This window comes from Gymnoscopelus braueri (assembly GCF_963280865.1).
Source record: "Gymnoscopelus braueri genome assembly, chromosome: 21".
NCBI classification, from domain to species: domain Eukaryota; kingdom Metazoa; phylum Chordata; class Actinopteri; order Myctophiformes; family Myctophidae; genus Gymnoscopelus; species Gymnoscopelus braueri.
The window spans coordinates 17976338-17990759 of NC_137623.1; the positions used below are offsets into that span (position 1 = coordinate 17976338).

The 14422-nt window shown below is 41.3% G+C and overlaps 1 protein-coding gene across 1 annotated transcript in view; it reads left to right on the plus strand.

Annotated features, from left to right (window-relative positions):
* Positions 1–14422, plus strand: part of mmp16a (matrix metallopeptidase 16a (membrane-inserted)) — a 106186-nt gene that overhangs the window by 70273 nt on the left and 21491 nt on the right. Inside the window, exons 5-6 of the mRNA XM_080418414.1 lie at positions 9143–9304; positions 9977–10194. Coding sequence (XP_080274540.1) covers positions 9143–9304; positions 9977–10194 — 380 coding nt within the window. The remainder of the gene's footprint in view (positions 1–9142; positions 9305–9976; positions 10195–14422) is intronic.

Genomic DNA, 14422 nt, shown 5'->3' on the forward strand with positions numbered 1-14422 from the left:
AAAAAGGAACATACAAGATTTCCACCCGACAGCCATAATATAATAGCCAATATATGGTTCTGTATCAGTATATGAGTCCGTTTTTGCGGATTTCATTCTAATTGGCTACTATGCCTGCATATGAATTTCATGAGCCTGGGTAGGTCACCCTGGCTTGGAGATATGCCCTGTAGCGCACACTCCGCCAGTGGTGTAAAGTAACTAAGTACATTTACTCAAGTACTGTACTTAAGTACACTTTTGAGGATTTTTTACTTTACTGGAGTATTTCTAATTTTCAGTACTTTTACTTCTACTCCATACATCTCTGAGGAAAATATTCTACTTTTACTCCACTACAATTATTTGAAAACTTTAGTTATTAGTTACTTTGCAGATATAAATTATTACATTATAAAACATACAGTAACCACTTTAGCTCTATTTTATACCTAGGCTATTTGAAAATAGCCGATCTACAAGCTCACAACGCGTCGCGAAGCAACGCGTTGTGAGCTTGTAGATCTGCTATTTTCAAACATTTGAGTACTTTTACTTTTGGTACTTTAAGTACATTTTGATACCAATACTTTTGTACTTTCACTCAAGTACATTTTTAATTCGGGACTTTTACTTGTAACGGAGTACTTCTACATTGCAGTATTGATACTTTTACTTAAGTAAAACATTTGAGTACTTTTTCCACCACTGCGCTCCACACAGCAGCAGCAGGTGAAAGCAATTCACTTAAACGAGGGTTGTGTTGCGCACCAAAACTGCGCAAAACTAGGTCAAATCAATCAATCTCTCTCTCTCTCTCTGGGAGCAACAACGAGAAACAGTGAATGTAGGTTTTCATAGACATGGTCGCTTGTTTCTCTCACATAATCTGGCAACACCGACAGCCCTTTGTTGTCACTGCCACTGCTCTGCCAGTCGGCTAAAAAGCTGAACATGTTCGGTCGGCTCTGGGTCGGCCGAAAAGGTCCCGACGGACCCCTAACCGACTGGCCGACGGACCCCTAACCGACTGGCCGACGCTTCCCGAAGCCAAATCGGCCCAAAGTCGGGCCGATTTGGATTGGTCTGGAGCCAGCTTAATTGTAACACCAGCACCACCATTACACTATTCGTGTCACCCCAGGGGGGTGCACCATTTTGGGAATCCCTGCACTAAAACAAATGAGTTTTTAACGTGCCTAGATTTTCAATCCAGCTTTGCTGGCATGCTGCGTTCATTAATAGCCGGGTGTTTCTGTTTCGTGAGATATGCACGGAAAACCCTTCAGCCATGCCATAAAAACAAATTAGTACTCAGTAAAAAAAAACTTTTAAACACTTCTACTGAATACCAGAATGCCACTCAACCTGCATGCTTACATGCACGCACGCACAGGTTTGTATTGCTATACTTGTGAGGACATCAGCATTTTAGGACAGCATTGAAAACAGCTGAAAATAGCCAAAGAATATCAGATCTACAAGCTGTAGATCTGATATTCTGTGACATCGCCACACAACTAAGTGTAAAATAGGGAAAACTCTAGCCCCAACGCCTAAACCTAACCTCTAAATGTCTAATCCTAACCCCAACCTGAATCTGTTCCTAAATGTAAAGCTAACTGTAGACATATTTTTTAACTATAAAACAAAAAGAAACTTCTTGTGAGGACTAGGAAAAGTGTCCTCACAATGTCTATTTCTCTAATTCTACTATACTTGAAGGGACATTTGGTCCATTACATAAGTCCCTTGTCCTCACTAGTATAATAGCAAAGTACGCACGCACGCACGCACGCACGCACGCACGCACACACACACACACACACACACACACACACACACACACACACACACACACACACACACACACACACAGGCGCACAACCCAGGGTGACTGGTATTCCTGGCATGCATTCAATAAAGTCATTCCCATGTAGCAGATGTCTGCAGTGACAGCTATGTAACAGAGCACCCTACAGTATGTGGACAAAGTATCATTTTACAGGTGGTGGCGGCCAACCATTCTGATTGGTCAAATAGACATTCTAACCAGGCTGTTGCTTCCCACATTCCATACCATCAGCTCTTGTGGTAAATGGTAATAACTTTAGCTAACAAAAAACAAAAAAACAAAACAAAGAAGCAGATTCTTTTTTGTTGAATATAGTATCCAGATATTCTGCACGCAAACTATCTACACCTGTCCGTTGTAAGTTGTGTTCCAACTCTGACCCACAAGACAAAACATTAATGGTTATCATCCACCTAGTCTCGCGTGGTCAGACAATGTGTGTTTTCCACTTCCTGTCGATTTGATCCAATGAAATCCAATGAAACTGATCAGATGACCAATGATATCCAATGAAATCGACAGGAAGTGGAAAACACACAGCCTAGGAAACAGGTGAATAGAGTCTGGAACTACACCTCCAAAAAGCTGAGAAAGTAAGCTGTCATCTGTTTGTCATTTCCGTTCAAAATATATTAAAAAAATATGTACATATTTAAATACACATTTCTGCTAAGTACCAAGCTATATATGCTTCAAATGATTTGATTTACTGTAGGACAAATGTATGTGACTGCAAAGATGAGACGGAAGCGGGGAGGAGGCTTTACCCCCGGATTGTTTACAGTGCTTCTGTGCTCCAGACTGTATGACGGAGGCATTTGAAAATTGTGGGCGGCAACAGTCTGGCTCGCAAGTCTATCATCCACCCCTGGCCAAAGTCTAAATGCTTTGCTCCACTAGAGACTGAGGACAATCTTCCAGCTTTCGTTGTTAAAACTGGGTTGAAAACAGTGGTGGAAAAAGTAATCAAATGTTTTACTTAAGTAAAAGTATCAATACTTCAATGTAGTGTTCTGTTACAAGTAAAAGTCCGGAATTCAACATTTACTTGAGTAAAAGTACAAAAGTATTGGCATCAAAATGTACTTAAAGTACCAAAAGTAAAAGTTCTAAAATGTGTGAAAAATGTGTAGCAGATATACAAGCTCACAACGCGTCGCGATGCGACACGTTGTGAGCTTGTAGATCTGCTATTTTCAAATAGCCTATGTATAGGGCTAAAGTGGTTAATGTATGTTTCATAATATCATAATTTATATCTGAAAAATAACTAGTAACTAAAGTATTCTAATAATTGTAGTGGAGTAAAAGTACAATATTTGCAGTGTAGTGGAGTGGAAGTAAAAGTACCTCAAAACTACTTAAGTAGTACAGTACTTGAGTAAATGTACTTCGTTACTTTACACCACTGGTTGAAAATAATATACGCAATAAACATTTTTGATTGCATAATCAATCCAAAGTCTTTATAGGTCGGTCCTTGCCCAGTGTCCCCCCAAGTCACTAGTTGTGCGCCAGTGTCACTCACAGAAAACAGCAGATCTACAAGCTCGCGATATCTTGGAAACGTGTCTAATGCTCTGTTCATTGCCCTCGCTGGCATGATGAAAGACCACCCACCATTTCTTTACAAATCACCACCGCTGCGAGAAAGCATATTTGCATCATATTGCCAGCTATCTGCAAAACAACCACAGTCAAAACAAGGACTCCACTCTACAGGGCTCTAGAGGGAACAGCTAGTGAGCCAAACACACTCGACAGGTGGAAGCAGACATGAACTCATTATACAGGGAGCATGGAGGAAGCACTGTGTATAGGGTTCAGTCATGAAGGAAATAATACTGTAGTCCAGGGGTCTTCAACTAGGGGGTCCGGGACCCCTATTGGGGGTACTCAGAGTTACTACAGGAGGGCCGCCAAATCTTTGTGCGATATGGATTTTTTTAAAACCACTTCAACCCTAGAAACCCTATTATTCTGAGGGGAACATTAGCCGAAAATAGCAGATCTACAAGCTCACAACGAAAACTTGTATATCGGCTATTTTCGGCAAAGAGGTTTTGTGTAGACGGAAAAGGAGCAGATCAAGTACAGGGCCAACGGTGAAGTTTACTAAGTATTGAGGGTTTCAGTGGTTAAATGTCTGAAATAAACAAAAAAACATGAATTCACACACCACTGATAGTCTATGAAGCTATATGAAATCTATGAAAAGGTTTAATCTGCAACACAATTTTATACAATATTTATGAACTCATTGCGAGAGGAATTATTTTGGAGAATGAGATGTGAAACATCTCTGGCTCTGATGGTTGGACTGTGTGTGTTGGTTTGAATCACCATTATGACACTTAAAGAAAACAGCAAAATACCTTTTTTTAAGGCTTTTTTTCCTTGACCTTATAGAGCTGGGCAATTACAGAATGAGCTACCCAGACACCCGCACGTAGGGTAATCGATGGATGGATATTTCCCCTTTTCTTTCTTATATCAACGAATGGCTTTTTAAAATAATCTACTACATTGATTAGTCTGACCTTGTATTATACTTTGTTACAATGGTGGCGTACAAAAATAGTGAAAATAGCCAATCTACTTCCGTCTAATATTTTCACTTTTTCTTTTTGTATATAATCGCTCATTGATCATGATCGAGGCAAATGTTTTGAAATAATCCTGATATTGATTTCAAGTCATATCACCCAGCCCTGCTATCATTCTGGTTGGGATGCTGTCCTCATCAGGTCAAGGATGGACCTGATAATTAAGTCCACATCCCCAGACACTGGTCCTCTTTGTTTTAGGCTTACAGAGAAAAGAGAAGGAAGGAAGAGGAAAGATGAAGTGAGAGGAGAGAGCATGGTTTATTTTTAGGCTCTCTGTTCCCACGTTGCGAGAGAGAGAAAGATGAGGCTTCTTTCTTCTGTGTAATCCTTCTCTAGTTGGTGATTTGTTGTGACAAATATCACGGATGACGTCACGATTCTCCTTTCGAGACTGTAGTACTTAGACAGGATAAGTAAGTGGCAATCTTTCATTGCCCTTTTAGAATGGAACGTTTTCAGTTGAAATGTGTGTGCAGAGCAGTTTCCACTTCCTGTGCTTATGTTATTATTCATTCTTATTATGGCGTGGCGGTCTAGAACAGTGTTTGTCCGTATGTATCTATGCATGTATGCATGTATGCATGTATGCATGCATGCATGCATCCCATTTGGATGCTATCAATGCATTGAATGGGACATTATCACGTTTACCATTGAATGGGCGAAGTAGGCGACATACTGACCTACCCTCGATTTATCAGACCGTTCATTGGGTGTTATCAGGACATACTGACCTACCGACGGAGATGACTTAAAAAGGTACGTTTTGGTTTTGGTTTTGGACCATGACGGAGGCGCGCAGTCTCAAGAAAACTGGAGCCACGTGAGGGACCACCGAGGGAGGTAAAGCGAGCGAGTTGCCGTCCCTAACGTTGCGACGTTCGCTTGAGCCTACTCTGCGCCGTTCGAGTTATGTACCGATAGGCACATAATTGTAAATCATGTTGTGGGGACTGCTCTGCCTCCGAGTAGGTCAGTATCTTCTGATTACGCCCAATGAATGGTCTGATAAATTGCGGGTAGGTCAGTATGTCGTCTACTCGCCCATTCAATGGTCTGATAAAACGTGATAATGTCCCATTCAATGCATTGATAGCATTCTAAGCCGGTGATGTATGCATGTATGTGTATGCACGTATAGCAGCCCAATAGTGTCTCCATGATGAAAAAAAAACAGGTGCCTGAGCGATGGTAATCACACAGATGAATGAAATCATATTTATTCATAAGGGTTTGTTGTGGGCATGCTATGAATTTGCGCAGTACGTTTTCGTTTACACGTTTATTTATTTATTTTCCATTTGTTTGTTATTTATATCTGCATTGGGATCACGGATATGCTCTAAAAGTGTGGAAAAACGGTTTCCTTTTCATAAGGTCTTTAATGTGAGGATATGAGAACAAAACAGACGAGATGAATGAGAGACCTACACTACGTCTTGCGTAAGGAGTATAAGTGGGAAAGAGAGAGAGAGAGAGAGAGAGAGAGATACTACTGTATGTATCTCTGCCCACCAGGTTGCTGCTAGAAATAGACGGCCACCCACCGACTTTGCATCAACTTCCATGTGGGAGGCAACAGTCGCTTCCGCCCACACACACACACACACACACACACACACACACACACACACACACACACACACACACACACACACACACACACACACACACACACCAACCTGAGCGCTTCAGGATCTATACCCCCCGTTGGTCAGTCAGATGCTCACATAGCATCTTACCCATAATCCTTAGCAAACAACTCTCCCCCGAGTAATTATCCTTCTGAACACACGCACGCACGCACGCACTCTGTTTCAAGTAAAAGTCCGTAATTAAAAATTTACTCGAGTAAAAGTACAAAAGTATTGGTATCAAAATGTACTTAAAGTACCAAAGGTTTAGAGTACTCTTTATGCAGAATGTCCCATTTCACAAGTTTTCAAATGTATAAAATGTATGTATAAAAAACAAAACAATAGCAGATCTACAAGCTCACAATTGTGGGCTTGTAGATCGGCTAATTTCAAATGGTCGAAATGTTTATAGGACTGAAGTGACTAATGTGTGTTTTGTAATAATGATCAAAATCTACTAAGTAATTCAAATAATTCTAGTGGAGTAAAAGTACAATATTTACCTCTGAGGTGTAGTGGAGTAGATGTAAAAGTACTGAAAATTGGAAATACTCCAGTAAAGTAAAAATACCTCAAAATTGTACTTGAGTAGCCTGGCTCCAGCCCCTGACATCGCTAGCCTCGCATTCAGGGTCTGGTGACGCTATAGAAGGCGGGGTTTTCTCGGTTGAAAATCTAACCGGCGGCCTGGCCCGATCGGGATAATCCGGTATGAATCAATCGCACTTTGACCACGCCCCCATCTCAGAAAACGGCTGCACTGAGAGGGCTTTCAGACTGAATGATGGAGTGAAACCAAATGAAAATTCAGGCCGAGTGTCAGGCTAGTACTTGAGTAAATGTACTTAGTTACTTTACACCACTGATCTCCAGAGTGCGTTCAATGTTCCACTACATACTACAACTACAGTGTCACACAAAAGTAGTAAATGTGACGCGTTTAATAGAGAGAACAGCCAATCTATCTGGGGTCAGGTGCTGCAAATCATCCATTAAGAAGTGGGGCTTGGCAAACAGTGCAGCATGTGTGAGTGCGGCGAGCCATGAGCAGACTGCCGAACGTATCATTACCACATGCCCCCCATACCAGTGGTTCTCAAACTTTTTCATGTCACGGACCCCCAAAATTATATGTATTTGGCTGAGGACCCCCATCTCAAAAAATATTTTGTGCCAGGGATTTTTCAAAAATAGCAGATCTGCTATTTTTGAATAGCCAAAGTATAAAATGTGATTAAAGTGGTTAAATTGGTTAAACTGAGGACTATAAAGTGGTTAAACTGAGGACCCCCATCCCAAAAAATATTTTGTGCCAGAGATTTAAAAAAAATAGCAGATCTGCTATTTTTGAATAAGTATAAAATTTGATTAAAGTGGTTAAAATGATTGTGGCGCTATATTAACACATTTTGCTGGGGACCCCCTGGTACCCCCACAAGGACCGCTACAGTACCCCGGACCCCACTTTGAGAACCAATGCCCTATACAGACCACCCTCAGAAGCCGTAGACTAGAACTGGACCTCTGACAATACACGAAAGAAGAAGAAGAGGCGATCTAACAAGCTTGCAATGCGGGTGAGCTTGTAGATCGTCTATTCTCGCTATTTTGGGAGAAAGAAAAATGAAAAAATGTAAATGTCTGATTACCAACGTTCTTGCGTGTGCAACTGAAAAAAAGTAAGACATTTCGTTTTTGCTTAAAATATTTTGTTTTAAGTGAACTACAGGTGTTCTTGTAAGATAACAACCAGACACGGTTACAGGCTAGGCTAGGCACTGACATCCTGAGGCATTCCATCCATTGAACAGAAGCTTCTTCTGGGGTCTGCTGTGTGATTTGTGGCCTCATGTGTCTGTCAGACGTCCGTCGTCGGCGTCCGTTGTCGGCGTCCCCCCCCCCCCCCCGTGCAGCAGAGAGATACTAGATTAGAGAGGAGAGAAGAGAAGGGAATCTCTAAAGGCTCCTTCTCTTCACAAATCAGAGAGAGAGAGAGAGAGAGAGAGAGAGAGAGAGAGAGAGAGAGAGAGAGAGAGAGAGAGAGAGAGAGAGAGAGAGAGAGAGGGGGGGGGTTTTGAAGGAGAGTAGGGATTTACACTCCTTTATGACTGCTGGTAGGGCGTTACATATTTTTGTGGCACAGCAGTAGAATGAATTTAAACCCTTGTTTGAGCCAAATCTGGGTTGAACGTGATTAGTGGAGCTCCCTCTGGTGTTGTAATTGTGAGTTGTAGATGTAAGGCCAAGAAGTAGCCTTACCAGTTTGTTTTGGGATGTGACCTCGTTGTCACTGTTTTTAAATCCCTGCATTTGGCCTGAAGAAGTCATGCTTAATTACTGTATCCAACTTTGGATACATCAGATGACAGTTTTGGTCCAAATGAAAATTCATGAATACAATGAAATATTCATCTTGTGGGGATTTCTCAGCCGAGGCGGCCAGCCAAGGCGGTCATGGTTGTTAAGGCGGTTCGTCTCGTCTACAGTATATCAAGGCCCTGTCTAGAATGCACTGCGGGGAAAACCCTGACTGAGCTTGGCTGTCTCTACGATTTGTAGGGTCAAGATTAGCCCATGTGCAGAATATAGCTTTTTCATGCTCGCTGAATAGAAGGACACTCCACTTTGTATGGGTGTGTGACTGTGCGTGCGTGCATGCGTGCGTGTGTGTGCGTGCGTGCGTGTGTGTTGGATCACAAGTTCACAGAGACTATCGTTGCTGTCGGGCAGAAACCTAGTATCTCCATATTTAAAAACTGGAAATGTATCAAAAATAGCCAATCTACAAGCTCACAACTGTTGTGTGCTTGTGGATCTACTATTTTTGCTTTTTGTGTGTGTGAAAGCGAAAGTGGTTAAGTGTGTCTATGGGTTTTTATAAATATTGAAAAGTATCAACAAGAGCTTGTGACTAAACAATAACTATTGGATCCATATTTTTTATAGGGTTTTGGTTTCCACACATCAGTGACGTTCGCTGTGGAGCAAAATGTTGACAGTGCTTTTTCCCCTTTTATTTCCTTTTCCTTTACCGGCCCCCCTCCTCACTTCCTGGCTTGCAGGCAATGACTTGTTCCTGGTGGCGGTCCATGAACTGGGCCATGCCCTGGGCCTGGAACACTCCAATGACCCCACGGCCATCATGGCTCCATTCTACCAGTACATGGACACAGAGAACTTCAAGCTGCCTCTGGACGACCTGATGGGCATCCAGAACATTTATGGTGAGGCCTCTTATCTCTGCTCTCTCAGAGTGCTACTCTTGTCCCTCAGGGTTTGATTTGCTGGAGGGGATGGGGAGGAGTCCATGCCTCTGCCAATGGTGGAAAAAGTAATTTAATTTTTTGCTTAAGTAAAAGTATCAATACTGCAATGTAGAAATACTACAAGTAAAAAGTAAAAGTCCGGTAATCAAAGATTGACTTGAGGGTAAGCACAAAAGTATTGGCATTAAAATATACTTAAGTACTGAAAGTAAAAGTACTCATTTTGCAGAATGTCCCATTTCACAACCATTCTCACAACGCCTCGCTTTGCGACGCGTTGTGAGCTTGTAGATAGGCTATTTTCAAATAGCCTAAGGGCTGAAGTGGTTATTGCATGTTTTGTAATAATAATCAAAATCAACAAAGTAACTAGTAACTAAAGTAGTGGAGTAGAAGTAAAAGTACTGAAAATTGGAAATACTCCAGTAAAGTAAAAAATACCTCAAAATTGTACTTAAGTACAGTACTTGAGTAAATGTACTTAGTTACTTTACACCACAGCCCTCTGCTTTTCATATCCCTCCTCTCTGGTCATTATAATTTTTTTGGCCCGGAGGGAATAATGATTTACCCCTGTTTCTGGTCTGGACTGAATTAAATATGTGTCGCAATGTCTTATTATTTTCCCAGGGCCCCCGGACAAGGTGCTCCAGCCCACCAAGCCTTTGCCAACGGCACCCTCACCCCGCTCCCACCCCCCCTCGGACCCTCGCAAGCCAGACAGACAGACTCGACCCCCGAGGCTGCCCCCGGGCAACAAACCGACCAATCCCAACGCCAAACCCAACATCTGCGACGGAGGCTTCAACACCTTAGCCATACTGAGGCGAGAGATGTTCGTCTTTAAGGTAAGCAGCAGGCCCTGTGGTATCTATGCCACTTCTTTTTTTTAACACATTCAATCCGGGAACACATCTCTGTCATTTTAGATTTCTTTGGCTATTCAAAAATAGCAGATCTACAAGTTCATAGCGCGGCACCGAGTGCCGCGCTATGAACTTGTAGATCTGCTACTTTTGAAAAATCGTGGAAATTTGTGCAAATCTTTGAATACTGTATGTATTTTTTTAAGCAAACATTTTTAACTCAAATCTTTGCTTCTGGGGTATTTTGAGATGGGGTACCGCGGCCAAGTACATATCATTTTGGGTGGACCTTGACATGAAAAAGAGAACCACTGATATTATAGCAACATAAGTAAAAAATAAATAAAAATGGATTTAGAAGAAGCAAAGATTTGAGTTACAAATGTTCACTTTAAAAAGATTTGCACACATTTTCACGATTTTCAAAAATAGCTGATCTACAAGTGCCGCGCTATGAGCTTGTGTATCTGCTATTTTTGAATAGCCAAAAAATGCGTTCCCGGTGGGAACGTATCTGTGGGCCGGTATGCCGGTTTCTGATTAATTGATTGAATACTTTATTAACGGTTCGCAAAATGTAGGTAAACGAGGTATAGTTATACAATAATGCTAAAAGGATAACGCAAAAAGCCCTGAGAGCTTGTTTCCATTGTGGTCCTATGCATTCAATTCATCAAGACATACAAACACATATACGGTGATACTATACAATAAATCATCAATACTAGGAGCAGTGAAAGTATATCAACATAAAAACAGAGGGGGGTCATTTCTTTTGGCAAGCTAGAAGACTTGTCTAGGTCCAGTTGCAAATTGCAAGTGTTGCGTGGTAGGGCATTCCACATTTTGGTTGCATAATAGTAGAATGAATTCATCCCCATGTTTGTGCCAAATCTGGGGGGAATGCGATCAGTGGAGCTCCCTCTGGCGTTGTGCCCGTGGGCGTTTTTTCACTCTTTTGAAGTAGTGAGAAACGCCCAGTGTCTACCAGTAGCCTTGGATGTTATCCCCATGGAGAAATGCAAGCGTTGTAGCAGCAACAGCTATAAGTACAGTATATAATCATCTTTATTGTCACATCAGGTTTACAGGTGTAAAACATTGGGTGAAATTAGTTTTTGTGCAAGCTCCATCGTTTTGGATTGTTTCAAGAAAAGAGAAAGAGAAAGAAGAGAGAGAAGACATATAATATCTAATATCTAATATCTACGCAGCGATATTAGTCTGGAATCTCTGTGGTCCCTCACAACTTCGGAGGGAGAGAAGTCCAGTGAGTCTGGAACCAGGCTATTGTCAATGAAAATGGACATTTAAAGGGGAAAATTTTCAAACTTTGGCAGGCTACTAGCTACTAGAAACCCCATTCAAACTTTAAAATGTTCATCTTACTGTGAACATGTTTGCCTGAAAACGAATCTTTGAAATGTTTCATAGTTTTAGAAATATACTCCTTTAAAAGTTTTGGCACCTCAAGAAACACTTTCACCTAGAAACTCCATTCACACTTTTTATAATTCATCTTACTGTGGACACAAATGCTTGAACCTTTTACTTTGTACTTGTAGTTTTTGAGATATTTAACTTTTAAACCAGCAAGGACATCTTTCCAACTTTTACCTTTATCTAATCTTTCAATGAAGACCACACAAGTGAACAGAATAAGTAAGAACCACTGTGGTGCAGTGGTTTAGATACAGGGCTTCCCGGTTTAAATCCAACTAGGACATTTATCCAACTTTTACCTGACTCTTGCACCTTTAGCTAATCTTTCAGTGAAGAGCGTACAAGAGACCAGAGAAAGTATGAACCATGGTGGAGCAGTGGTTAAGATACAGGCCTTGCACACAGAAGGTCCTGAGTTCAAAACTAGCAAGGGCATCTATCCAACTTTTACCTGGGGCCTTTATCTAATCTTTCACTGAATACCACGCAAGTTAACAGAATAAGTAAGAACCTCTGTGGTGCAGTGGTTTAGATGCAACCAGAAGGTTCCTTGTTCAAATCCAACCAGGACAATTTACACATAGCATACCCATCCAAAAATGTATGTACATGAGATTTTGAAATAAGGTGCATGAGCGTAGCAGCTGGTATCTATTCCTAGACATTAGTGCAAGAAGTGTACAGGTACATGTAAGAGAATAGAGTCATTATAGCCGAAAAGCTCAGTTCCAAGCAGCCTAATTATAGGCTATTGAGGAAGCAAAGTTTTATGAACATTTAAACAAAGGAACATTGGACAACACAGTCCAGCAACTGTTGGACAGGAGAGAAGGAAAGCGGTTTTGATCCCCCAGTCAAAGAGAGAAGGTCCATTCATCTACTCTGTCTTCATGCTCTGCTCTCAGTGGATAAGCACAAGGCCTTGGCAGCTCACAGCCAGGAACAGAGGAAAACACAACGCTCTCCAGGGTTCTCTACATCGGGGAGGAAGGCTGTGTTGCTTGTGTACTGTATGCCTTTGTAACTGTACACTAAATTTTTGTGGGGGGTATACATTGTTGGGATTAAACATTTTTATCCCTTATAATTACTTTGTGCATGTCATTGTAGGCAAAAATGTAAATAGACGCAAGGTTAGCAGCAGCTAATGAGAGTGGCAGCCCCTCTTGGTCAAATCTTCAGTTTGTTTTGCGTTGCTTAGGCATCTAAAATAATATTCAGCAGAGGGGCTGCAGCCCCGCCAGCCCAATAGTTCCGGTGCTGTACAACATTGCTAAAAATTTAACATGGCCATACCAGGGTGCAACACCACTTTTCACCACTGACTGGTCACGCACTTACTTTGTTTGTTAACCGTTTTTGTTAGCAATTAATAGAAGAAGGAATATCAGCATAATGGAGAAAACCAAGCTTTCCTCATCATTTTGTCAGAGGAAACCTACACTACAGCCGTGACTGTTTCCCCTGAAGTCAGTGGAAACAACAACAATACAGCTAGAGCTGGATCTAGTTCCTGCTCCCGACCGCTGCGGCTGGTTCTCCTTTATTCTTGTGCAATCAGTAAGGGCTGTAGCGGTGTTACGGACACACCTCTGTTATCATAATTACAGATCTAGACATGTTTTTTAGGGAATAGTGTTGAACTCTGACCTGTGAATGTGCACGCTGGGCCAGTAGAAACACAGTTGTTGTTGTTTCTTTCTATACAGCATAATCGTCGCTGTCGGTTGGACACCTTGTACAGTCTGTCCATAACCGTTCCTCTTCAGGAAATGGTAAAAAGATAACCTGTGTTCCAATGGATGTAGTTATTGTTTAGTCACTCTAAACTCTTATTATTACCTTTTCATTTATTAAATATATATAAAACCATCAGCCACACTTTCACTTTCAATTATTATTATTATTATTATTATTATTATTATTATTACCCTTATTATTATTATTATTATTATTATTATTATTATTAGTATTTTTTTCAAGAGTGGAAATAGCTACAAGCTCACAATGCATTGCATTGTGACACATTGTGAGCTTGTAGATGGGATATTTTTGATATTTTTACATTATTTTGATAACTTCTGCTCTTTCACTGCAAGTGAAAACCGCTTTTTAAAAGCCACAAAAGTTGTCACACATTGTCCCCACCAAATCTACAAGCTTGCAGCGTGTCCTGATGGGACTAGTTGTGAGCTTGTAGCTCTGATATTTATTGGACGTTTTTGCCTATAATGACTGGATTTTGTGCAATGTTTCGCTTTCGCACAACATTATTCATTGATACAATACTGCAATAACGCATGCACTATAATCAATTCCGCTGTAAGAGAGTTCATAGTATTTTAGGCTTGTTCGCCAGAGCACTCAACGCTATCAACCTATTTTCCCTCTTGAAAATGTTGAACATGAAAATGTTCAGGTGTAATGTTCCGCTGACACTAGGCTAGGCTTTTCATTATTCTAGACACTCCCGTAATGACACAGTACCAGCTGGAATGTTCCTCTACTCGGGTCTCCTTGCCTGGCCCTTTATTTTTCCACAATGAGAACAGGAAGGTGGGTGAGAGAAACAACAGTTTCCCCTTTTTACAGTCAAAGGGATTCAAATGGGTCCAGTTTCAATGCTTGATCTGTTTTCAATTACTGGTCCAAGTCCGTATACAGAAGGGGGGGGGAGCTGAACAATTGAAATCAATCAGGCTAGCAACTAGAACGAGACGGACAGAGTGGAAGGAGAAGCAAGAAAAAATTGGAACGGGGGAGGGTG